The 24,036-nt window shown below is 52.4% G+C and overlaps 11 protein-coding genes across 11 annotated transcripts; 3 read left to right on the forward strand and 8 right to left on the reverse strand.

Annotated features, from left to right (window-relative positions):
• Nucleotides 1-960: 960 nt before the first annotated feature.
• BKA58DRAFT_402455 (heterokaryon incompatibility protein-domain-containing protein) lies at nt 961-3,439 on the reverse strand (the record flags this gene model as incomplete). The annotated part of the gene is made up of 2 exons (XM_046171719.1): nt 961-3,113; nt 3,343-3,439. 2 exons carry the CDS (start codon nt 3,437-3,439, stop codon nt 961-963), a joined length of 2,250 nt encoding a protein of 749 aa, XP_046023938.1.
• BKA58DRAFT_386193 (major facilitator superfamily domain-containing protein) lies at nt 3,384-5,565 on the reverse strand. The gene is made up of 4 exons (XM_046170437.1): nt 4,994-5,565; nt 4,641-4,896; nt 3,996-4,586; nt 3,384-3,946 (listed from the first exon to the last, which is right to left on the reverse strand). Exons 1-4 carry the CDS (start codon nt 5,354-5,356, stop codon nt 3,669-3,671), a joined length of 1,488 nt encoding a protein of 495 aa, XP_046023939.1. The 5' UTR covers nt 5,357-5,565; the 3' UTR covers nt 3,384-3,668.
• Nucleotides 5,566-5,840: 275 nt separating this feature from the next.
• On the reverse strand, nt 5,841-7,829 carry BKA58DRAFT_386194 (Actin, gamma). The gene is made up of 6 exons (XM_046170438.1): nt 7,647-7,829; nt 7,518-7,548; nt 7,315-7,370; nt 7,208-7,238; nt 6,383-7,154; nt 5,841-6,335 (listed from the first exon to the last, which is right to left on the reverse strand). Exons 1-6 carry the CDS (start codon nt 7,651-7,653, stop codon nt 6,105-6,107), a joined length of 1,128 nt encoding a protein of 375 aa, XP_046023940.1. The 5' UTR covers nt 7,654-7,829; the 3' UTR covers nt 5,841-6,104.
• A 717-nt stretch (nt 7,830-8,546) lies between these two features.
• Nucleotides 8,547-9,465, forward strand: BKA58DRAFT_187679 (nucleotide exchange factor Fes1-domain-containing protein). Its single transcript, XM_046165522.1, has 2 exons — nt 8,547-9,076; nt 9,132-9,465. The coding sequence occupies exons 1-2, from the start codon at nt 8,678-8,680 to the stop codon at nt 9,363-9,365; spliced, it is 633 nt and encodes a 210-aa protein (XP_046023941.1). The 5' UTR covers nt 8,547-8,677; the 3' UTR covers nt 9,366-9,465.
• A 99-nt stretch (nt 9,466-9,564) lies between these two features.
• BKA58DRAFT_440506 (uncharacterized protein) lies at nt 9,565-10,098 on the reverse strand (the record flags this gene model as incomplete). Its single annotated transcript, XM_046173755.1, has 2 exons — nt 9,565-9,876; nt 9,928-10,098. 2 exons carry the CDS (start codon nt 10,096-10,098, stop codon nt 9,565-9,567), a joined length of 483 nt encoding a protein of 160 aa, XP_046023942.1.
• Nucleotides 10,099-10,383: 285 nt separating this feature from the next.
• On the forward strand, nt 10,384-14,296 carry BKA58DRAFT_187687 (P-loop containing nucleoside triphosphate hydrolase protein). The gene is made up of 2 exons (XM_046165523.1): nt 10,384-10,606; nt 10,703-14,296. Exons 1-2 carry the CDS (start codon nt 10,391-10,393, stop codon nt 14,210-14,212), a joined length of 3,726 nt encoding a protein of 1,241 aa, XP_046023943.1. The 5' UTR covers nt 10,384-10,390; the 3' UTR covers nt 14,213-14,296.
• A 40-nt stretch (nt 14,297-14,336) lies between these two features.
• On the reverse strand, nt 14,337-16,192 carry BKA58DRAFT_187692 (sugar transport protein 4). Its single transcript, XM_046165524.1, has 3 exons — nt 15,936-16,192; nt 15,140-15,875; nt 14,337-15,086 (listed from the first exon to the last, which is right to left on the reverse strand). Exons 1-3 carry the CDS (start codon nt 16,074-16,076, stop codon nt 14,380-14,382), a joined length of 1,584 nt encoding a protein of 527 aa, XP_046023944.1. The 5' UTR covers nt 16,077-16,192; the 3' UTR covers nt 14,337-14,379.
• Nucleotides 16,193-17,169: 977 nt separating this feature from the next.
• BKA58DRAFT_386201 (S-adenosyl-L-methionine-dependent methyltransferase) lies at nt 17,170-19,028 on the forward strand. Its single transcript, XM_046170439.1, has 3 exons — nt 17,170-17,479; nt 17,530-18,956; nt 19,006-19,028. Exons 1-2 carry the CDS (start codon nt 17,183-17,185, stop codon nt 18,529-18,531), a joined length of 1,299 nt encoding a protein of 432 aa, XP_046023945.1. The 5' UTR covers nt 17,170-17,182; the 3' UTR covers nt 18,532-18,956; nt 19,006-19,028.
• Nucleotides 18,761-19,458, reverse strand: BKA58DRAFT_440510 (uncharacterized protein; the record flags this gene model as incomplete). Its single annotated transcript, XM_046173756.1, has 3 exons — nt 18,761-18,956; nt 19,006-19,080; nt 19,148-19,458. 3 exons carry the CDS (start codon nt 19,456-19,458, stop codon nt 18,761-18,763), a joined length of 582 nt encoding a protein of 193 aa, XP_046023946.1.
• A 1,436-nt stretch (nt 19,459-20,894) lies between these two features.
• Nucleotides 20,895-22,473, reverse strand: BKA58DRAFT_421420 (aquaporin-like protein; the record flags this gene model as incomplete). Its single annotated transcript, XM_046172780.1, has 4 exons — nt 20,895-21,353; nt 21,416-21,719; nt 21,854-22,263; nt 22,425-22,473. The coding sequence occupies 4 exons, from the start codon at nt 22,471-22,473 to the stop codon at nt 21,142-21,144; spliced, it is 975 nt and encodes a 324-aa protein (XP_046023947.1). The 3' UTR covers nt 20,895-21,141.
• A 484-nt stretch (nt 22,474-22,957) lies between these two features.
• On the reverse strand, nt 22,958-23,995 carry BKA58DRAFT_187732 (DOLPP1 protein). The gene is made up of 3 exons (XM_046165529.1): nt 23,722-23,995; nt 23,486-23,675; nt 22,958-23,435 (listed from the first exon to the last, which is right to left on the reverse strand). Exons 1-3 carry the CDS (start codon nt 23,827-23,829, stop codon nt 22,978-22,980), a joined length of 756 nt encoding a protein of 251 aa, XP_046023948.1. The 5' UTR covers nt 23,830-23,995; the 3' UTR covers nt 22,958-22,977.
• Between the last annotated feature and the right edge of the window lie 41 nt (nt 23,996-24,036).

Here is a 24,036-nt window from a genome sequence, read left to right on the forward strand (position 1 = left end):
TTACTCCTAACATGGATGCTGTTTGTATTGATACACGTTTCAATAAAAACACACTCCCGCGCATCGTTCTCCCGACGCGAACACGGAGGATGTGCACATGCAAGGGAGAAAAAGGAAACTTGAATCGGGAACTGCGTGACTGTGCGACAGTCCCGACTCATGCTCACTCATCACGATGCATGACGTTTGATCGCCGCACGGCACGGAGTCGATGTCTTCCTCACGATACGTATCGCAAGCCGTGCGCGACAGCTGTTTAGCCGCAACTTTTTGCGTCGCAGGACGCAATGTCGATCGCACGGGGTGTGTGTCCGCGGGCGGTTTTGGGGCGCGCTGTCTGGCTGGGCAGAGATTTGCGTGTTTCTGGCTGGGGGTGGTTGGGTGTTGTGTGATCATCCCGCCTTCGATGTCATCACGCCGATGTTCTGGCTGCGACGGGGAAGCGCAGATAAGCGATGCCTGGGGGGCTGGGACTTGGTGCAAAGCAATGCTTGCTTGCTTGCGTAGCCTTATCGTGACTGCACGTGTTTCAGCTTCCGTGGGTTGAAGGACGTCATGGCTCGGGTGGTTGTGGTGGTGCTGTCGGCGCGGGTCGATGACGCCGAGACGGGCCGTTAGAGGTGCTACTTTGCTTCTTGGGGATGACGTGGAGGGTTGCAGTGGTGTTGTGCATCGTTATGGCTCGGGAATTTGCGACAGCCTTGGTGGCTTGGATGATGGGAGGTAGCCCTGGAGATGAGTGATGGACAGATACGCGTTCTCACCTCATACCAGGAAGACACTGAACGGATCTGCAGCCCACTTTAAGATAAAGACTTGCAATAAGCTGCTCCGTTCTAGATGAAGCGAGACTTCTACATCTCATATCCAAGAAAAGTACTCTTTTGTGGAAGATTTGCGTAAATTTTAACTATTCAACTGCACTGTACAGTACCATTTCCAAGTTCCTTCCGTCGCCTATCATATTGTGTCATCTAACAACAGACTTTCAAGTCCAGTGCTGGGGTCTAATTCCTCCGCTGATAGCTCTTCCTTGTTTGTAGATTCATAGCCTATGCGCTTTATGAAATCCCATAGCACTTTCAGCGCGAACGAAATCGCATACAGCCAATTCAGGCCTGGCATATATCGTGAAGAGGGCTCACCATTGTACTCGATGAATATTGCATAACCGGTTAGAAAAACCCACAAAACGACTGGTGAACGAAAATATAGTTCCATACTTTGTCGTCGTAGTAACTTCTCCATCCAATATCGACAGTAAACGAATACGATGGGTGCACCCGTTGTGATCGCTGTGCGTGGGGTTCGATAAAACGGACGCAGTGTAGGCAAGGCCAGTATTGCTATTATTGTATAGAGAGCATGTACCAATGGGTCTTTACTGAGAAGTGACTTGAATGCATTCATCGGAAGCGTGCCCAGTTCATGCACACAATGCCTATCGACTGATGCCAGATTGATCTTCACGGACAATTCGTCTTGGCTCGAATTACGCTTCCACGAGGCCGATGCATGGATTGTTTCTGATAGTTGGGTAGGTATGGAAATGGTTCGAGAGCGCGAATTCGACAGTATCTCTGCGGACGGTATGCTGGCGAAGTCCTCCAAATCTGGAGAGATCTCATTATTGACAACATGGAAGAGTTGGATGCGTACATTTACTTCATATCGCACCTCGAATCCAACGTCCACTCGAATCAGAACCTTCAAATACGATGTGTTCTCACAGTCACTGCTCGTATGGCCCGAGTATGGAGACGGAGGATGAAGAACGACCGCATAGCTGGCTTTCTCTCGTTGATTTGGCACTCGGAAGAATGGAGTTTTCGAACCTTCAGGCTTGCTTAGACAATCCCAAGTCCAAGTCCAAGTATTAAGATTAACGATCTTTGGTTTCCATGATACCAATGATTCGGGTAAGTCATTGACCGAGAGTAACCGGGGAGTCAAAGGCGGTGGTGTTCTGAGTATAAAGCAGTTCGTCAAACGTGCAGCGTCAAACTCGTCAGCCGAGACAGGATGGTGCTCGCCACTTGGTAAGAAAGCAAATGTTTCGGCAGATCTTTCCACAGCACGCAGGGATATGCGAATACGATACTCAGGTTGCGCGTCTGAATAACAGGCGAGAATGGCGAAATACTCCGGACTTCGTATGGCATCGGTACTCCTGTTCTGGAATAGTGGTAGGCGAATTTGCAGCCCTTTGTTGTTCAGAGTGAAGGGAGTAGCGTCATCACTTGCCAGAGATATCCCATTGCACTGTCCAAAGTCTTTGGGATGACTGGCGAGAAGTTCACCATCTGAGACCCTTGGCCCTCCATTACCTGGAGGAAGAAGCCACGCGAGAAACGACTGATCCGGATGGACTTTGAGGTATTCTTCTTGTAATCTTCTAAATGCTTTGACACCTCCTTCCCCGTAAAGCAGCGGCATGTTGACATCGAGGAGACCCATGAGGCAATACGCGATATCTTCATCCCTTGTCGTAGTGCGATTCGCCGCCCAAGCGACTCGTTTGGCAAAGCCCGCTTCATGAATGTTGCTGACAGAACCGCTTAGAAAAGACTTGTGAATCTTAGTAGTTTCCGCAATTTCGTCTGCCAACTTCTCTCGGGTACCAACGTATTGCCATGCGCTATTAAAGAACACGAAGCTTTTGGGCGCAATGAGTTCTTGAAGAGTCCAGCCACGCGTGAACCACTTGGCGCATGCAAGGTCTTTGACGTCTTGAACATCTTCGAGGAAAGCGTAGCATATTTCAGCTTCCTGGTACCAGCGAAACATGGAGTTGATAGACTCCGACAACTCAGCGCTGCTGCTTTTGTCGATGCAGCAAGTATCACACCAGATGTAGTCATGTCCGTCGATCCGAGCTTGATTGCAGGATAGAAGGATCTTTTCCAAACCAGCCTTCCTGGTATCAGGCTGAGATTGCATCTCACTGAAGGTGATCTCCTCGGTACCCCATGTGTGAGACAGGATAGCGTATTTTGGGGGTGGACGACCTGTAAAGTCCTCTAGCTTCTGCGTTATGACATTGATGAGTCTCATGGTCGGAAGAAATGTGGTGGATGGTGTGTAAGCAACGAAGTGTTGAGGCTGGGGATGAGCTACACCTAGGTAGTGTCAGCCCACGCAGGCTTGGCAGCTGCGCCCCCGTAAGCTAAGTTGAGCCCCCAAACCATCGGCTGTGATCTAGATTACAGTCAGAGTATATGCGCCTATTTGATACCCTATGAAGTTGATTACTGTCTCTGTGAAGATCTTCAGTCGACTATCTTTGCCTATTGGAGGTTGAAGGCCTTCGCAGGTTCCAGAAAAGGCAGGTGCAAATCTTACTGTAGTTAGCCCAGGGTGAGATGTTCACTTGAGATGAATGTGCGATCCTTACAGCGCTTGTGAAGATCTTCTGTCTGTTGTCTAGAGTGAGCTTCATACCTGCTTCTTTGTAAGTCTAAGATAATCCTCGTTCTTTAAGTCTTCCTGTGATGCTTCACTGTGGGCAATGTGCTTCCGTCCACGCAAGCGACACTACGACTGGCCCTAGAAACATCCTCTCGATTTAAAGTAGATTCATGGATATATGAGCCTCCTACTTTAATTCGATACCAGTTGGCATAACGACATGCGCAGAAGTAGTGTTTCTATTTATACAGAACCATAAATCAAGCACTGCCGCTGAACAGCTTCGGTTTCACGTCTCCCCTAGCCTTCGCAGGAAGCAGCTTCAACAGCCCAAACAAGCCGAATGACAGAACGAGCTGGCAAAGCCAGAAAAGCTGACCACCCAGAATATGGTACTTGACTCCAATAGCGTATATACTAGTCGCAAGAGCCGGTGCTACGGATCGAATGCCACTCTGGGCCGCAAGTGCGACGGCGTTGAGCGTACCGAGTGTTTCGTGTGAGGGCGATATATCGTTGAGCGCGAGCTGGACGCTGGCTGTCATATACGTTAGCGAAGCAAGATACATGTGTCTCTGGAGACTTACTAAAGGCCATCGACACTCCGCTTGCAAGCACGATGATGGGTGGTCCAGTAACCCAGAAGATGGTAGTATGCCCATGCCGGAGTAGGAAATTGTATACCGGACCGACGACGAACAGAAGCGGCCAGACTGATGCACATAGATAGAGCACATAGCCAGTACCCACGCGCTTGTGTAGCATAGGAAACACAATGAGTAACCAGGCAGCCTGGGAAACTCCGTTCAACGCTGTGCATGCAGCGATAAGCTCTGCGGTGAAGCCGAGGCCACCCAGTTTGACGGGTGTGTACTGGGCGACTGGAAAGACGGCTGTGAAGGTGAACGCCATGAGCATTACGTAGTTGTATACGACGAGTACTCGCATGACGCCGGGACGGTTGATCAGCTCCCAAGTAGACATGGTAGATTTGATCGTTTTCTTGCCGTCGCCTTTGACGTGCAGAGTCTCTTTGACGAAAAGTATCGTCGTGATTGCTGCAGAGATGGCAATGGCCGAGACGACGATGTTGGGTAGTGCGTAAGGGTAGTCATGCCAGAACTGGACCTTGCCGAACGTCGATGTGAACTTGTCTGCTGGGCGTTCTAGGGCACCACCTATATATTTGTACTTAGCTTACAGTCGGCTTATGACATTTGCAAGATACGTACCGATCAGGGGACCGAGGAAGATACCCATGTTGCTGGCGAAAGCAAAGAAGCTGAAAGCTCGTGCTTGAGTGTGCTTTGTGCTATTCTCAGATATCATGGCTCGGACGGTGACAACCGTTCCAGCAAAGACGCCACCCAGACATCTGAACAGTGCCATCTGCCACAGGGTCTGGCTCATTCCAAAGAGAGTAGTGGCGACCGTCAGACCCAACAATGAGATGACGAGCACGGGCTTTCTCCCATATCGATCAGAGGCCTGAATGCTATGTCAGCAATGCTCTTTTCCGCGCAGCATGATAAGAGAAGAGCTGGTCCACAAACTATCCCCTGACTAGCCCTCTGAGAATGCTCACCTTCCCCCAAAGAATCATAACACACATCTGCGTCGCACTAAACAAGCTCTCAATCAAGCCCGAGTAAAACCCAACATCCTCCTTATCCACATTCCCCACCCTCTCAATCATAAAATTGATATAAGGGAAGATGGAGAAGAAGGAAATCGGCGCTACACAGACCGTAAAGCACAGAAGGAAGATCTGGGCTTTAGGTAGCGGCTTATCCTGGTCTTCTTCTTCGATGTCATCTTGCTGAGATGAAGGGTCGATGGATTGGTCCTCTGCTATGGGTGTTGGGTCTACTTGAGTTAGGAGAGGTGTGTTCTCGTCGGTGGTTTTGATAGCTGAGGTGGCGTCGCGTTTGCTAGAGGATGTAGACATCCTGACTGGATAGAGGCCGCTCGGGCGACTTTAGATGCGGATGTCGCGTGACCGGTGTGAGTTCGGGGGAATCGCCCCAGTACGACCAGCGTCGCAGTAACAACGATAGATAGTAGATGAACGTCGTAACAGCTAGGTAAGAGGAAGGGAACCTATATGAGTATTTGAGTCATATCATGCTGTTCCACGTGTGAGATGGAAGGTTGTATGTAAGCATTTTGCAGAGGAACGCGTCGCTTCGTTCCTTCCCGCGGAGGACTCACTTCTGCGCTAGCAGGGATCTCCAACCACTCGTCCCAGTTCTACACGTCGTTACTTTGATCGAAAATGGCAGGCACGTTTGCGACGCGTCGCGACCTCGGAAATGCCCGTGGTTAGCTGTCGTTCGTTCACGTGCATGCGTACCTGGCTGAGGTGTAAAGATGCTCACGAGCTCGCAGCCGCAGATTTCGATCACTCATCACGCAGAGACAGCCAAAGATCGTAAGGGGTATGAAAGTGTCCATAGGCTCTAAGCTACAATCTTAAGATCCTTACTACACTCCCTCCATAACTCAAACACCCAACCATTGGCCCGCTGTGCTATTTTGTGGACAATCGACATGTGTAAAACCCCGGGATAACAAGGCACCAATACGAGGATGCCCCCGCTACTAGGCTTGTCATGATCTCGAGAACCGTACGCAAGAACACGCTAGCAAGAAAACCGTCAGTCGATGGATCGCGTAGACACATGACTTCCAGCACCTTAGAAGCACTTGCGGTGGACGATGGAGGGACCGCTCTCGTCGTACTCCTGCTTTGAGATCCACATCTGCTGGAAGGTGGAGAGCGAGGCGAGAATGGAACCACCGATCCAGACGGAGTACTTGCGCTCCGGGGGAGCGATAATCTTGACCTTCATCGAGGATGGGGCGAGGGCGGTGATTTCCTTCTGCATACGGTCGGAGATACCGGGGTACATGGTAGTTCCACCAGACTGGCTGCTGTTAGCTGTGTTTTGCGAGATTATAGCGTTCAACGTACCATGACAATATTGCCGTACAGGTCTTTCCTGACGTCGACATCGCACTTCATGATGGAGTTGAAAGTGGTGACGTGGATACCACCGCTCTCAAGACCCAAGACGGAAGGCTGGAAGAGAGCCTCAGGAGCACGGAAACGCTCGTTGCCAATGGTGATGACTTGACCGTCGGGAAGCTCGTAGGACTTCTCCAAGCTGGAGGACTGGCTAGCAGTCTGGATCTCCTGCTCGAAGTCGAGGGCGACGTAGCAGAGCTTCTCCTTGATGTCACGGACGATTTCTCGCTCGGCAGTGGTGGAGAAGGTGTAACCGCGCTCAGCCAAGATCTTCATGAGGTAGTCAGTCAGATCACGACCAGCCATGTCGACACGGGAGATGGCGTGGGGAAGAGCGAAACCCTCGTAAATGGGGACAACGTGAGTGACACCGTCACCGGAGTCGAGCACGATACCGGTGGTACGTCCGGAGGCGTACAGGGACAGGACGGCCTGGATGGAGACGTAGAAAGCGGGAGCGTTGAAGGTCTCGAAGACAATCTGTGTCATCTTCTCACGGTTGGACTTGGGGTTGATGGGAGCCTCGGTGAGCAGGACGGGGTGCTCCTCGGGGGCAACACGCAGCTCGTTGTAGAAAGTGTGATGCCAGATCTTCTCCATGTCGTCCCAGTTGGTAACGACACCGTGCTCAATGGGGTATCGCAGGGTCAGGATACCACGCTTCGACTGTGCCTCATCACCGACATATGAGTCCTTCTGGCCCATACCAATCATGATACTGTTTGTTGTTAGACGGCGTAGTGCGTGGGGATTACGGGGGGTTCATCGTACCCATGGTGACGCGGTCGGCCAACGATGGAAGCTGCGAAGCTGTTAGAAGTGCTCTCGAGATGGTGTTGATCCCGCCTCAGCTGGGAGGCGGAGATGGAGGTACTTACGGAAGACTGCTCGGGGCGCATCGTCACCGGCGAAACCGGCCTTGCACATACCCGAACTGGGGATTGTCAGCTCAAGTTCATTTCATCTGCCGACATGGCGCGCTGCCGTGGAGGACGTCGTCGCGGCTCAGATAAGGCTCAGGCGCGGACAGCCCCTCCACAGCAGGGATGGCGGTGTTGGGCTTCGGGGGGTGCCAACTCACCCATTGTCGATGACGAGGGCTGCGACTTCCTCTGTAGTGGGCAATCGAGGTTAGCAGAGCTCATTGAGATAGAGGGCATGGTGGACGGCGATGGTCAGGACACGGGGCGGTCGGGGTGGAGCTGCTTACCCTCCATGTTGATTGATTAGGGTGAGATTAGAGTAGACGTGGAGTTGTAGATGGGTGTCGATGTAAGAGCGCTGGAGCAATTGAGCGTCAGTGGGAATGCTCAGAGATGCAGCTAGCGGTGAAAAAGTAAAAAGGGTACGGAGGTGTTCGGGGAGCTTACAAGTTCGGCGGCGGTGTTGAGGTTGAGGTTCTTGTGCGCAGAGGCAAGAACTGGGTGTGCTAAATAAGCGGGTCGGCCTTGCCCAGATTTAGCGGGGTGGCAGGAGCGCAGGCGCGAAGGAGGCTTTGCACGAACGGGCGGCTCCTAAAGGGGATTATGTATAATTTCAGCGTTGGCGATCTGGCTTCACGACGATAACAGCATCGGGCATCTTATACGTGCTGCCCGAAATGTGCAGCCTAGAATTGGCTCTATCTATCCCGGTGGTACGTACTGGGAGAGTACGCAAGCTCCCCGCCACAGCATCCAGGAAGCTGCTGTCGGCGCACGTCAACTCTACCAGACCGCCAGGCAGCGGTGTTTGATCCTTGGCGTATAGCAATCATCGACACTCCACTAGCACCTACGTGTTCTCGCCGGTGCGCTGTGAATGCACAAGTCAGCGTCGAGCACAAGTCAGTCCCCCAGCCATCCGCGGCTGCTCGCTCACCGCCAACTCGCCATCCCCGCCCATTCCGAATACGATGGTCACGTGTGCGGAGGGGCAGCAGCAGTGCACCTAGCCAAACGAGCATTCGCAGCAACAATTCCATCCTCGATGCCAACATGTCGTGATTATGTCATTGGGAGCCGACATCGACCAGCTTCTGCACCGCGCCATGTTTGTCGTGTTTGTTCGTTTCCCGCCATGTGGTTGATGGTGTTGACAGCTGTGTTGGGCACCATGTGCCATGGAAGGTCCGCGAAGCTGCTGGTCCCCTCGCGAGCGTCGGCGTCATAAGGCCCGCCAAAATTATTCAATGGCTACACACCCCGCGATTACACACATCCTCCACACAACACACCATACATCACACACCTATCCAACATCATGAACGACCCAGGACTAAACAACCTCCTCAAATGGGGTATCCAGAACTCCGAGGCCTCGCGCACCGATGTCGCTGCTGCCGACCAACCGCCGCCACAGATCGACGCCGAGGCGCTGCAACGACTTATGACGGGAATGTCTGGACCTTCGGATGCGCAATTGATGCAGGAGAGCATGCAAGTCATTCAAAATGAAGAGGCCGAACTGGAGCACCGGACGACCGCCTTCGACAACTTTGAACAGCTCATCGAGAACCTCGACAATGCAAACAACATCGAGAGTCTGGGACTGTGGGTGCCCCTTGTCGAACAACTAGAGAACAAGGAGTCTGAACTCCGGTATTACGCTGCATGGTGTTGCGGTACTGCCGTCCAGAACAACATCAGGACACAAGAACGGGTAAGCATTCCCAGATTTCGCGCACACACCCATGAAACATACTAACGATCCTCAGCTCCTCGTAGTCGGCGCTATTCCTACCCTCGTCCGTATGGCCATCTCAGACACCGAGAAGAAGGTCCGCAAAAAGGCAGTTTTCGCCCTGTCGTCCTCCGTCCGCAACTTCCAGGCTGCTCTCGATGCCGCCGTAGAGCATGTGCCCGCCGAGTTCAAGCCGCAACAGAAGCTGGATGCCAACGACATGGAGTCGGTCGATGTTTTGATCAATAAGCTCCGTGAAAGCGTATAAAGGAGTCGGTTATGGATTGCATTGGGTCGGCGTTACGGTACTTGACTAGTCAGCATTGAACGGCGCATAGAGGAACAAAAGTCGACCTTAGAGGACGGATGGACGACATACCCAAGATTCGATGGAGTAACGTTCGGGCGCAGACTCCCACGGTTATCACGTCGAGCATTGCATAGATTAAAGCAATACAAATTCGATCTCATATGACTCCCAGCACAAGTACAACCAGCTCGCTGAATGCTTCTCTTCCGATCATGCTCTTGTCCAGTCCCATACCAACTACGACCATCCTGGTTTCCCTGTCGTCGCGTTGCTTAATGGCGCTAGCAATCTGTGTCGCGAGTGTTGAGCCCAGTGTGTCGAGCTCTGCCATGGTACCGCCAAGTATGGTTGTAGCCGTAAGATGGTGCATGGGAAGAAGGTCTGAGTTAGGGTCTTCTTCGTCGCGTTCGAGGTAGGAATTCGAGGTCATTGAGGCATCGGTCGCGGAGATATCAAGGGGTACATGTACCTAGCAGGTGTTAGCAAAAGATACTACAGACAAACATTTATATTCACACACCCAGTGCGCTAGCCGTCCATTTTGTGTCACGGTGATGAGGATCTTGTCCGCAAAGTTGACCGTCGTTGCTGTAGTCTCTATACTCTTGATCGCCGAAGTGGCCGTACTGGTACGCGCTGGGTATGGGGCGGGCGTCACGACGTAGTCGTCTGAAGTGGTGGGTGCTGCCATGGTGTTGTTCGTGCGATGCGATCTTTATTGCGGAGGGGTAGCTGACATGCGGCGAGCAATGCGAGGAACGGTGAGCTAGTTAACTCAGGCTCTGGGTTTAGTGAAAGTAATTAGGCGCACAGTAGATTGCTGATGTGGCTTTCTCGGTCGTGTCTGGCTGTCCGTGGTGTTGGGTCCAAGTCAACAGCCCACTCGAGTCGCGGCGGAAGTGCTGCGGAGTTCCCACTAGCGTCTGATCCCCACCAAAAACTTTCGGGCGCCGCAAGCAGTCCTCGACGCCGCAACCACCAAAATGCCCAAGTTCGTGCCGCGACAGCGAAAACACAAGGTTCTGGCCCGTCAGAAGACGCCGGCGCAAGAAGCCACCGCCGACACTAATGCGACCGAGATTCTGCCTCAGGATGAGCAGGAGCGCGCCCAGAAGAAGGCTGCGCTCAAGGATGAGCTCACCCGAGAGTCGCAGGGCAAAATGAGCGGCAAGAAGAAGAAGCGCCTCGACAAATACATTGTACGTGGAGAGACAGCATACAAAACTTGCAACACTTTTCTTCCTCAATTTGCGCTGCGACTATACCACGAAGAACTTCAATACTAACTTGTGCAGGATACGAAACTCAAGAAAGAAGAGAATCTCGAACTTCTCAAAAAGCTCGCGACCCAGAAAGTCGACACCAGCTTGTTCCAAAGCTCCAAGAAGCTTGGTCGAGGAGCGGATACCAAGAGGGAAGCAATGAGGCGTGCACTGGCTGAGAGTAGAGCTGGCATAGATGTGGAAAAGAACGAAGGCCTGATATTGGAGAAGCGCGAGGTCAAGGAGGTCGGAGACGAAAGTTCAGACGAAGAAGAAGCGCCGATACCCACTTCGAAACCAAACGCACGACAGATCCCCTCGCAAGCAGCGCAAACCAACGGCTCTTCACGAGAACGAGCGCCATCCCCGTCAGCCTCCGAGCCCGAAATCGAAGCCTCGCAGCCAACCTCACAGCCCCCCGTAGCGCCACGGCAGACTGGTGGACTCTTTGGAAGCGGATTGAAGAGGCCTCTAGAGGTTGACGAGTCGGGCAAACCCGTTATACAAGTGCGAAAGCGCCGGAAAGGTCAGACCAACAAACCCGTCGTGGTTGAAGAAGAGGTCGCATGGGAGGGCTTCAGCTCGGGCGACGAGAACAACGACGAGGACAGTGGGGACGAGTCTGAAGCATCTGTTGCTGAGTCTGACGCTGGTTCGAATTCAGAGGAGGAGGTATCAACCTCCGGATCCGAAGCTTCAGACGAATCTGGAGAGTCTGGAGAGTCTGAGGACGACAGCGATGAAGATAGCGATACCAGTCCCGACGAAGAGAACAAGATTGCGAAGAAGGAAAGAACGTCGGCTTTCAAGGCTTGGGCAACGCAGCAGAGAAACGAGCAAGTGGGTTTCACCCCGACAAACCAACTCTCCTACGCACCGATCCCGGCGAACTTCAAACCTCGAGCTCCCGAGCAAGATCCTCTGCCCCCAGAACTTGAGACGAAAACGACGACCGATGCGACACGGAAAGCCTTCAGCGTGAACGTCGAACGGTCACCAGAGATACAAGAGTCCAGACTGCAGCTTCCTATCGTAGCGGAAGAGCAAAAGATCATGGAGGCCATACACAACAACGATGTGGTAGTCGTTTGGGGTGCCACTGGTAGTGGTAAGACCACGCAGGTGCCTCAGTTCCTCCTAGAATCTGGATACGGAGCGCCAGACGGTCCTACACCTGGCATGATTGGTGTAACACAACCCCGTCGTGTAGCCGCTGTCAGTATGGCAAAACGTGTCGGCGATGAACTCGGCGATCAAAGTACGAAAGTGGCATACCAGATCCGATTCGACACGACAACGAGTCCTAAAACCGCCATCAAATTCATGACCGACGGTGTGTTGCTACGGGAGATCACACAGGACTTCGTGTTGACAAAGTACTCGGCGATCGTCATCGATGAGGCTCACGAACGTAGTGTGAACACCGACATTCTTATTGGCATGCTTAGCAGGATAGTGGATCTTCGCGCTCAGATGGTCAAAGAAGACCCAAAGAACAAGCCTCTCAAGCTGATCATCATGTCCGCTACTTTACGGATATCAGACTTTACAGAGAACAAACGCCTGTTCAGGAGTGAGCCTCCACCACTGATCAAGGCGGAAGGTCGACAATACACCGTTGTAAACCACTTCGCACGTCGCACCCAGCGAGACTATGTTGAGGAGATGTATCGTAAGGTCTGCAGAGGACATCGAAAGCTGCCCAAGGGGGGTATGCTTGTCTTCCTTACTGGACAGAGCGAGATCTCACAGCTGGCGAAGCGGCTGAAGGAAGCCTTTCCCTCTACACAGGGGCGGGAAGTGAAGCATGGCAAAGTCGTGGTTTCTCCAGCGGAGACGCCACTAGAGGCCGAGGATATCGAGCTGGGCGGAGAGGCTGAAGATCAGAACTACCTAGACGACGATGGTTCAGATTCGGAAAGCTCCGTGATAATGGGACTGGATGATGAAGACGACAAAGAGTTTGAGATCGAGGACGAAAAGGCAGAGGACACTGTCATGAACGTACATGTTCTGCCTCTCTACTCACAGTTACCCACAAATCAGCAGCTGCGGGTGTTTGATCCGCCTCCTGATGGATCCCGTCTTATTGTCCTTGCGACGAACGTCGCTGAAACCAGTTTGACAATTCCCGGTATCCGCTACGTTTTCGATTGCGGAAGAGCCAAGGAGAAGAAGTACGATCTCATTACTGGCGTCCAGAGCTTCGAAGTCAGCTGGATTAGTAAAGCCAGCGCCAATCAACGATCTGGTCGTGCGGGTCGTACTGGGCCTGGTCACTGTTATCGCCTGTACTCATCGGCCGTTTTCGAGCGAGACTTCGATGAGTATGCAGCTCCAGAGATCTCACGAACACCGTTAGAGGGCGTGGTGCTACAGTTGAAGAGTATGGGCGCTCCAGTCGTCAACTTTCCCTTCCCTACATCACCGGATAGGGAAAGTCTGCAAAAGGCTGAGAATCTGCTCTCGTACCTTGGAGCACTGTCTTTGGATGGCAAGGTCACGAAGCTCGGCCACGAGCTTTCGTTGTATCCTCTTAATCCGCGATTCGCCCGTATGGTTGCGATGGGTGTTGCGCAGAACCTTGCAGCTGAAACCATCGCGTTGGTGGCTGCCCTATCTGTACCGGAGCTCATCGTTCCAGAGAACAACCTCGGACTACGTGAGCCCGTCAAAGACCCTGACGCCATCCGCACCGAGCAGGACAATATTGAAGCTGAGGAGCGCTCCCGGCTGCGCAAAGCCTACAATGCTGCACAGGCCAAGATGAGCATCAACGCGAAGCAGAGTGACTGCATCAAGCTCAGTAACGCCATTTGTGCCTACGCTTATGAGCCTGACTCGCACCGATTCTGCGAGGACATGTTCCTCAATCCCAAGTCCATGAACGAGGCTAGCCAGCTCCGCCACCAGCTCACCAATATCGTCCGGGCACATCGACCCACCGCTATCGGAGCGTACAATCCAAAGCTTCCAGCACCTTCGGAACGAAACATCAATCTCCTCACCCAGATATGCGCCGCAGGTTTCATCGATCAGATTGCCATGCGCGCCGATCTTGCACCTGTGCCTCCTGAGCTTCCAAGGAAACCCAAGACGGCGATCGATGTACCATATGTCACTCTGTTCTCGTCACAATCGGAGCGTTCAGACGACCCACACTCGAAATACGTCTTCTTACACCCTTCTTCTATACTCGCACGTACACCACCAGCAAAGATGCCGGGATACATCATCTACTCGCACCTCCAGCGTGCCGCATCATCCACTATTACTGGTAGCCGGACGCCGAAGACGCGCATGCATCCTCTCACACCCGTTACGAGGCCGCAGATCATCAATATCGCGCTCAACACACCGTTACTACAAGCGAGTAAGCCAAAGGGCAAGATCGTAGATCTCAGCAAGGATAAACGAGAGTGTGAAGTCGAGATGAGTCTCATGGGCGAGAAAGGTAGCCAGGGATGGGGCCTTGGGGTTAGAAAGGTGGTGCAGAGGAAAGAACCTGGCGGAAGATATGTTATCGAGCGAATACTTGGTTAAGAACCGCTTGAGGCGTTGCATACACGTCGAGCAGCCAAGATGTTTGTGTTTAGAGAGCGAATTGCGAGGGAACATAGCAATATATTATGAGATACCCCACGAGCCACCTCCCACCTAGGTCTTCATCATATGCTGGGTTGCAGTGACCACCCAACCCACCCGACCCCCTAATCCCTCGACACACTCGTCTCAGCCGCCACCTTCTCACTCGCCAGCACCATAACCTCCTTCTCCTTCTCCACACTATTCCTCCCCACCTTCCCCTCGTCATCCCCCCTCGCAGCTCCCACACACTTATAACTCCCAAACTGCCTCGCCGACAACCCAGCCTCAAACATCTCATCAATCTCCTCCAACGTCCTATTCTTAACCTCTGGCAAAAAGAAGAAAACCCACGTCGCCGCCACCGCACAACTCGGCGCCCAAACAAACCCATACCGCGGCCCCCAATCCATACTCTGCGGATTAATAAAATACGGCGCGGTAAACGTCGTGAGCCACGCACCCACAAACCCCGCACTGGCCGCCAGCCCGAACGTATGGGAACGCAGTCTTTGTGTGGGGAGTTCGCCGCCGGAGAGCCAGGCGTAGGTGGAGATCATGCCGTTGTAGCTGAACATGTAGATGGCGGTTAGGCCGACGGTGACTTTGCCGGTCGACTTTGCGTTGGGGGCTTGGTGGTATACGGTTGCGATGATGAGTTGGAGGATGCCGCAGACGAGGAGGCCGGTCATGAGGAGGACGCGGCGGTTGCCGTAGCGGACCACTATGAAGGAGTTTGCGATGAAGGCAATTATGCTGATGGCGGAGAGGACGTTGGACATGGCGAAGGGGTCGGTTACTTTGGCCATGGAGAGGAAATATGCTTTGTATGCTAGGGGTGTGTTAAGAGCACGTTCTGAGGGCTCTAGGTGGCTGGGGACTTACCGATGATAAACATGGAGCCTGAGGCTGCTTGGAGTAGGACAGCGAAGACGGCTAGGAAAGTACGACGTCGGTCGACAGGGTTGCGGAACATATCGAGCCAACCTATGCCGGAGCTGGATTCCTTTTCCTTTTCGATTGCGGCAAGGATGGCAGTGGCTTCGGCCCGGGAATCGTGGCGGGCGGGACGGAGCCATTCTAGTGCTTTTACGCCTTCTTCGAAGCGGCCTTGGAGGATGAGCCAGCGGGGGCTCTCAGGTATGAACCATATTGTGCAGACGATGATGAGAGGAAACACGTAGATGAGACCTAGTGGGATGAGGTAGGCAGACTTGTCCGGTCGTTTCGCAGTAGCCCAGTCGACAATCGTACCAATCAGCGTTCCGAACGAGACGAAGAAGTTGAAGCCTGTGAGGAAGATGCCACGAAGCTCTGCCGTACTACTCTCTTGTAGATAGAGCTGCGAGAAGGTCATGAAGTAGCCGTTCGCGAACCCAATAATCAGACGGCCAGCATAGAGCGCTCCAATGTTCTCCGTTGCCATCATCATGATGTTAGCCACGAAGCATGTCACACACGCTGCGACCAAACAAATGCGTCGTCCAAACCGGGTGGATGGTACACCAGCCGTCGCGGAGCTGATGAAAGCGCCTAGTGTCATGAGTGAGGAGATGAGTTGTTGTCGTTCGGTAGTGAGATTCCATCCTAAGGGTGACTTGTCGGTTTGATAGCCAAAGATCTGGTATCGTCAGCGAGCTGTAAACTTCGACAAGAACAGGAGCTATTCGGTGTGTCGTACCTTCAAAAACCCCACCATAGCCTGCAACCCTCCAATCATACCAAAATCAAACCCATACTGAAAAGGACTTAGAATCACCACGCCGCATGCGAGGAACAAGCGCGAATGGTCGCGCCATGTATATCCGTTGTTGTCAGACATGGCAAAGAAACCTCACTGGAAGGATTGCAGTCGTTTGAGAAGCTAGATCTGAGGATAAACGCCGTGGGGTTTACCTTATACTTTGAAGATCATCTTGCCCAGACCGGGTTCGGATGCAGTGCCAACCCACAGCGACTTTACCCATCTGCCGAGTCAACGTTATTGCCAAGTCCTCTATGCAGAGACGCATGCAGTTGCTTGACCCCACAAGTCAGATGCTCTCTCCGCTCTGCTAGAACCAATGGCGGAGGGGACTTGGCACTTTGCGCTTGGATGGATGTGGGGAAGGTGTTGTATGGGCTGTATGGGCTGTATGGGCTATGGAGTGTTTCTGTGCCTGGTGATGTGCATGGCGGGTGTAACTTGTGGTAGATTGCTGATTATATGAGGTCAATTCTTCGTGTGTATACGGATTTGGATAGCGTAGGTTTTTGCGGGTTGTTCAGCTTAGTACCGCGTGAGGATACTCTTCGTTTGCTATTGAGCCCTGGAGAGGCCTGGAAATATTCATCCGCGTGTGGCTGGGCCAAGAAACCACGACTGTTCATGATGAAACTCGGTATCACTGTACCGTTAAGCAGGTGGATACAACTGCGTTAGTAATGCGCGCTATGCAGAGCAATTGGATCATTGTGAACTAGGAAAGTATGGGGTACGGGCGTGATTGGGGATAGTGGGTCAGAACGGCCGTCGGGCGGGGAAATTAAAGCTTAGCTATACGGCATGTTGGATACCATGTACAGATTCCAGTGTTGCTTTGAATGTAGACGTAGTCATGATTGTATCCGAAAGGCTGAGTCTAACGCGCAGACAGGCTTGCTTGTAAGCTGCGGACAAAAGTAATGAGGCAGGAGCCGTGTGTATTATAAGGTTTACTGAACACAGCACGTGCTGCCAATGTACTCTACTTTCTACCAATGCACCAACAAGATTATGACGTATTGTGATGAAATCGTAGATCTCCGTTGATATCGTGGGAGGCATCAAGATATGTCATTTCCCTACCGAAGCTTCGGACAAAACGCCGCAATGTTGCAGCTGCCAGACGACATGAAGCCGACGCTAGTGAGGCGAGCGCAACTCCACCCCACCGCGTCACCTTCAACATGCCACGGATACCAACGTCGCTCACCCGTAAGGCACGCGCAATCGATCCCTACCTGCCTGCTCTTCTTGGACCTTGTCGCGAGCTGCAAGCCGCCCAGAACGAGTTGCGATGGCTCCGCGAACACGTCGAGAAAGTCGCGAAAGCGCGTCGCACCAAAGGAGACACAATAGCTAAGGCTTCCTTACTGCAACAATTGGTTAAAGATAGAGCCGCCGGGAAGCCATTGCAGTATCTGCTAGGCACAGAGTACTTTGGCGACTTGGAGATACGATGTAGACCTGGTGTCTTAATCCCGAGGTATGTAGAACTGTGGCTTCTCTCCGGCTCATGGCTAATGACACGAACAGAGCAGATACAGCCGCTTCAATCACACATCTGGCCAGTCTCCTACGACATGCGAAAGAACTCCCCTCCGAAGTACGCGTACTCGACCTCTGCACGGGCACCGGCTGCATACCCCTCCTCTTCCACCACGAAATGTCCTCCGCCCCAAACAAAATAGACCTGCGTCTTCTTGGTGTCGACATCTCCAATAAGGCCCTTGATCTTGCGAGATACAACCTCCAGAAACTACGCAAGACGCGACAACTCCAAGACACTGGGAAATTGGACTTCATACAAGCGGACGTCTTGATCAATCCCTTTGACGAACAGACTGAAGGCGTCTTGTCGCTGACGGCTGCGCTCAATTGGGCAGGACAACCATCCTTCTGGGACATTCTCATTTCAAATCCACCGTACATCTCGCCAGCTGCCTTTTGGCACACAACAACGCGCTCGGTACGCGGTTTCGAGCCAAAGCTTGCGCTGGTGCCTCCGGAGAGGATCAAGCAGACAGACAAAGAGCAAGGCGATCGCTTCTATCCGCGCCTGCTCCAGATCGCCAGAGACGTAGAAGCCAAAGTCGTCCTATTCGAGGTCGCAGATATGGAGCAAGCGCTTCGCGTAGCGCAACGCGCACGAAACCTAGACATATTCGATGGCGTTGAGATATGGCGGGAACAGCCCGATGCGACTGGAGACAATGCGACCGAAGATGGGTTCGAAGTTGTTGGACAAGGCAATGCCCGATCCGTCCTCTGCTGGCGCGGCCGTGGGACGTCCTGGCTCGGCAAACTTGCGCCGCCATCTTCACCACGCGACGATGCGGATCGTCTCTTTCGAAGCGCACACACCAATACGAAAGATGCAGAGGAAAGAGTTGTAGAGGTTACTGAGAAGCAGCGATTGGATCCGCAGTTTGACATGAGCTACTTCACTGATACCAAGTACACTGAGTTTCCTCTCCGACGACAGCCTAATTGTCGGATGCCTGACGATGATGAATTACGGAAAGGGAAGAGATGAAGGGGTTGCTTTCTAATGCAGAAGAATCGCGCCTCCGTTTAAGATGAAAAAAAGCACAGACAGGGGAGTTACAAGCAGTTGCCCTGCGTCTCTACTTCGGGAAGCATAGAGATCGATGCGGTGCATGTGAATACTCAGCTCGACCAGCCCTATGATGCGGAAAACCCAACTCTTTTCTAGGTGTCCATCTCGCTTGCCCTTTGGTCACCTAAGAGACTACCGTCCGCCGCTATACCATCGTAATCCTCTCGCCTGCGTCTGGCTCTCGTCTACGTCCGTCTGGGAAGCAATAAGCTACGACGTATGCGGCAAAGGAAGTACAAGTTGGTATCGCTGTCACTAGGCCGCCTTGCAACGACGACTTCTGGGCCATCGCAACAAGACCCATGCAAGTACTGGCTATGGCGATCGTTACAAGAATATATCTACGCACGGTCAGACTAAGCATCCAATAGGGCGACGGTGACTACTTACAAACGATGATTTGACACCCGTTGGCATTGGACGAGGAAGTACATCGCTGTCAACCAGGACCATATCCCGAAGACCCTGGGTTTAGTGAGCATATGTGCGACGGCATAGATCCTGCGAAATTGAGAAAGCAGGGTTTACTCACATCCAAGACGCTCTTGGACTGATGGCACTGTCGTTGCGCAACATGAGCCACAACACGCTGGTGATACCCATAGCCGGTCCCACTAGGGTACTCGAGAAGGATGCGAAAGACTGCCCAATGAAAAAGAGCAGGCTGATGAAGAAGCCAATCGGATACCGAGGGTGGTAGTAGTAGCCGGCTGCGGCTGCGGCCGCGCTTGGGGACAAGGCTTGGGGTTCGTCCAATGCGCTTGCGGGCATGACTAGCATCAAGAACATGACCGCGAACAACAGCCTGTTCAGACGTCCAGCATGGATCCTCCGTACAGACATAGTGATATGGTTTGACGTGTCTGTGAGATGTTCCATCTTTCGTGAATCCGAATGCGAAGAGAATATGTGGGATTTGTTCTCCACGAAAAGCGATGAGAAGAGTGGGTAATGTATCGCAGTAGTCTTGGATGGGTTGAAAGTGGAGTAGCAAGTAAAATAGGATGAAATAGATCCAGGCTGAGGTGCCGGAAACTTATTGTCCATTGCAGTCTTGCGTTTGTTCTGTTTTTGCAGTCAAGAACTTCGTTGAGGCGACCGTACCTTTTAAACAACTCTCCTCCTGTGGCCCAAGGCCGGTTCGCCTACCACGCGGGTGTAGGCAAACGTCACTGCGCACCGGAGGAGAAGGCAAATGTCGCTGGGCATTGGATATGATTTCATGCACGCCACCCTGTAGAAACGCAACATCAATCCAATCAAGCGAGTTCGCCAAAGGGCTTGAGTTACCGCACGGCCTTAAATGCAGGAAGCCAGGTTCACCTAGCCCAATTGATTTGGTTAGCCACGGTAAATCCTCGTAACGGCAACCACCAGCTCATCGGAACCATTTTCATATCTCTTGCACGGCTGTCAACCCCACAATGGCAGCTAGCGGTCAAACCTAACACTTCTATCTTCACCACAAAGTCAGCATAAGGCACCAATGGGTTCCCATTCCGATCTTGGCGCATTCGGACACTCAGGTTTAACGGAATCGGTGAACGTGCGGTGTGGCGTCTCAATGTCTAGAGTACATTCTACGAACCACAGAACGTCGTGGGCTTCTGACTCCAGAGCCACCGGGAAGGCCGCTTAAGCGGGTCTTATTAATAGTCTATCTTTTGATCTTCAATAATCAATTTCTCAATCGTTGTAATAGCAAGAATTGATGAGAATGCCTTTGATAAAACAGCTATAGAATTGTACAGATACGCTGACATGATTTTGGCGGAGCACAGCCACGAAATGAAAACCGGTAGGGCGTCTGCAGCTACCCTGGTAAGTCGGATCCAGCGTCAGCTAGGAGACGCTCTCTACCTGATGCAGTGCACAGGTAGAGCTTCGACAGCGACGCTCCGCTGACTGCGCTATACATGCCGTGCGGTATCATCTGTCGCAGCTCCACGCGCATCCCACAAGCACCCACGTAGTAGGTAATTCACTCACACGGGGTCATGAAGGTCCGGGAGGTTCCAGGCAGACGCAACTGACTTGAGCAGTGATGACGGCTTGTGCGGTCCTTGCATACAGTGCAGTGGGGTACCAAAGAGCAACCACTTGGGCGCTGAAATCTTCGTACCGCCATGTCTGTTACAGAAACTTTTGAAAAAGAGCTCTAAACCTCGCTCCTCAAGTCATTCAGGTACAAAGCATATACACAACGGCTTGCGTAATGGAAACGTGTGCAATTCTCGACATTGGTATTTCTAACTACCTTATCGCGCGGAAAACTGACACGGTCCGAGATCTGAACGCGAACAATTGCTTCGCTGGGTAAGAACGCCTGCTCTGATATGTATGGTGGTAGGCCAATACCCACAAAACACTCCCATAACTCCACGCTGTACATTCAAATTCCCGAAGTTTTCCACATCCCTGAGAGACTACCCAAATCACTCTGCCCAAACAGCATTTGTATACCAGGAGACTGATCCAACTTTGCTTGTTTGGCGGCCATGTATTGCGTAAAGACTTCCAGGTCACTCAAGCAGAGAAGTGACCACCCGCAGAATCCTGCCCCGGGTTCGCCTGCTCGTAATCGAAGTGCTTAACGAAGCGATAGTATGCCGAAGCAAGTAGTGCACCGAGTATAGGACCAACCCAGTAGATCCAGTGATATCCGACGAACGACGCTGAAGCGACAGCTGGGCCGAAGCTACGCGCAGGGTTCAGTGAACCGCCGGTGAAGTATACACCTATACATTGTCAGTGTCAAAAACCAAAACTTTGCTCTTTTTGAGAGTGAAAGTTGACGTACCACCCATCATGGCCACAAACAGCGCCAGTCCGATGCCTATAGGAGCGATGAATGTTGATTTGCTCTTCTCTGCAGCCAGCATAAGCACGACGAAGACGAGCTCGGCGGTCATGAACATCTCGATGAAAACTCCCTGGGCGATAGACGTGTCCTGGGACAGCGAAGTGTTGACAGCACTAATATCTCCAGGAAACATGGCTTGGACGACTCCACCTGCGCACATGCACGCGAGTAGCTGGGCGGGAACGAGAAAGAGGGATCGGATGAAGGGGAGTTGACCAGCAACTACCATGCCGACGGTTACCTGGGGTATGTCAGTATCGGCGCACCTCTACAAGGTAGAGATTGAACAGGTCTTGCAGACTACATTATGATAAGACAAGCAAATTGGAGGATCTGGTGACAATGTAGACTCCAGGGCGTTAGGAGGGTACATACCGCTGGATTGAACAACCCCCCACTAATCCGAAAGAACGCCCAAACATTGACCAACAAACTGAACCCATACACCAAGGCAACGAAAATATTCTGCTGACTGCTTGCAAACCCATTCAGAATCGACCGGTCACTTGCTTGGTTGATGATCATGAGCTGACCGGCAAAAGCAAAGTAGAGAAACATGAATGTGCCGACAAACTCTCCACTCGCTGCAACGAGGTGCCCTTCTAAACGGCTGAGGTGTTTCTTGGGTTCGGGAGCGGGCACGTCGTAATCCGATTCATTGCGTGGAAGAGGACTGCTGGCTTCGCTTTGGCTCTGGCGGCCCTGGCGGCTTCGGGAACGGTGTGGTGGGGGTTTGGGCTCGCGGTAGGTGTTCATGCGTGGCATTTTCGGAGGATGATGTTTGACTAGAAATTAGAAGTGAAGGGGAATAGTATATCGACAGGAATATATGCAAAATAGAGTATGCAAGACAGTGATGAGGGACAGCAGATACTAGACGAACGCCCAAGCTGGAGAAACCCAAACTAAAAGACGGCCTAAAAGTAATTAACGGTCGCCGTTATACCATAGCGGTCAATACCACCGGTTGACGGGTTTGTCATAGCCAACGGCATAGCGACGGAAGCATGACGATTACGATTGTGACGGAAGATGCGCGTCAAGGGTCCACATATAGTCTGAACCACTAAATATGGGGATCATCGCTTGTGAACGGCGAACTTCAGCCACAGCTGACTGGAGATGTGTATCTTGTTGAGGCAGCACGGAGAATGATAGGTTTCGAGGTGTTTGAAGAGCAAGAACATGCCGTTGCACACGGCTGAAGCCACCACCAAGCTGACGTTGGTGGCTGTTACAAATGTCATGACGATTATCTATGATTGGTACTAGGGACATGCTTGTCTGGAGGCTGAGATGGGGGACGCATGAAAGTGACTCCGCGGAACGAAGCTCTGGTGTTCTCGACGGCGCACGGGAGCTAAGAATGTCGAGAGGCTTGAAAGTTGGCCTAGTCCTCAATCTTGTTTTGTGCGCGCTACACATCTATTTGAGTATTGACAAGCCGACACGAGTATGACAGCGCAGTACCGTAGAAATATATACAGAGATTTCAGAGCTCACCTGCTTTTCTTACCCTGGACTTGAAAGATCTGCCGTTTCCTTCGGTCTTCCCAGCGTGCCCAGCCAGAATCAACGAGATCTTCTTGTACTACGAGATCTCGCACGCGCAACGACCTCAAGACCCAGGTCTCGAGAGCCCAATTTATCCAACCGGCCTTCCGCAGGAAGGTTGTGAAGCCGAACCAAGCTAGAGCGAAGAGGGCTCCGGCGGCACATCCGACCACAACTTGCTTTGGTGTATGGTAGCTCAAGTATATCCTGCTTGCAGCTACTGCTCCTGCACAAACTAATGCTAGAAGTGAGAGGAGGATGCGACCGCCGAAAGAGAAAGGGGTGTGGGTTTCGGTCGGGTGTGGAACATGCCGAAAGAGGAGAAACAGGCCTAGGGTGACGGAGAAGAAGGAGACGAACTGGGCATGCGAGGAGGGCATTCCATAGCCCTTTCCATGCATCTCTGTTTAATCATCAGTACTACATTCACATGATATACTTTGCCAACTTTACCCCGCGGCCGCTCTTCCTTGATGTATCTCTTCAGGACCCAGTTGAGCGCTTCACACGCCATTTGGCCCGCGAACATGAGGAATATCTCAATCTCGCGATTTGACCATATCAGCGTCGCATAGACGACGCAGAGTCCTTGGGGCACAAGCGCAAGCCATGCGCAGAGGTAGGAGACGCGGTCGGCAGGATTCTGGGCGGATTAGCAGCAGCTCTGGCTGTCAGTAGATGAGACCAACATAATGGACGTGCGTCAGCGACAGCGACGCAAGCGGAGGGGCCTCCATAGCAACTTCACGTGGGAGGTGAAGCGTGTCAAGAGTGAAGGGTGCACCTGCCGTGCCCATGACGGCACATTTCCGGCGGTACCCTGTCGGCCTTGGCGTGACGCACGCGAGATACCTCGGTGATGGGGTTGTGCTACATACATTCTCGTATCCGCTGCAACGGCCTGGCTCTTGAAAGCCTCGATGGAATCGCAGTGATTGCAGCCAGCGCCTGACTCACCATGGGCCTCTTCAAGGGGTCTTTTGCCTTTATGCGCTATCGATAGA

Source organism: Alternaria rosae (assembly GCF_020736505.1).
Source record: "Alternaria rosae strain MPI-PUGE-AT-0040 chromosome Unknown BKA58scaffold_6, whole genome shotgun sequence".
NCBI classification, from domain to species: Eukaryota; Fungi; Ascomycota; class Dothideomycetes; order Pleosporales; family Pleosporaceae; genus Alternaria; species Alternaria rosae.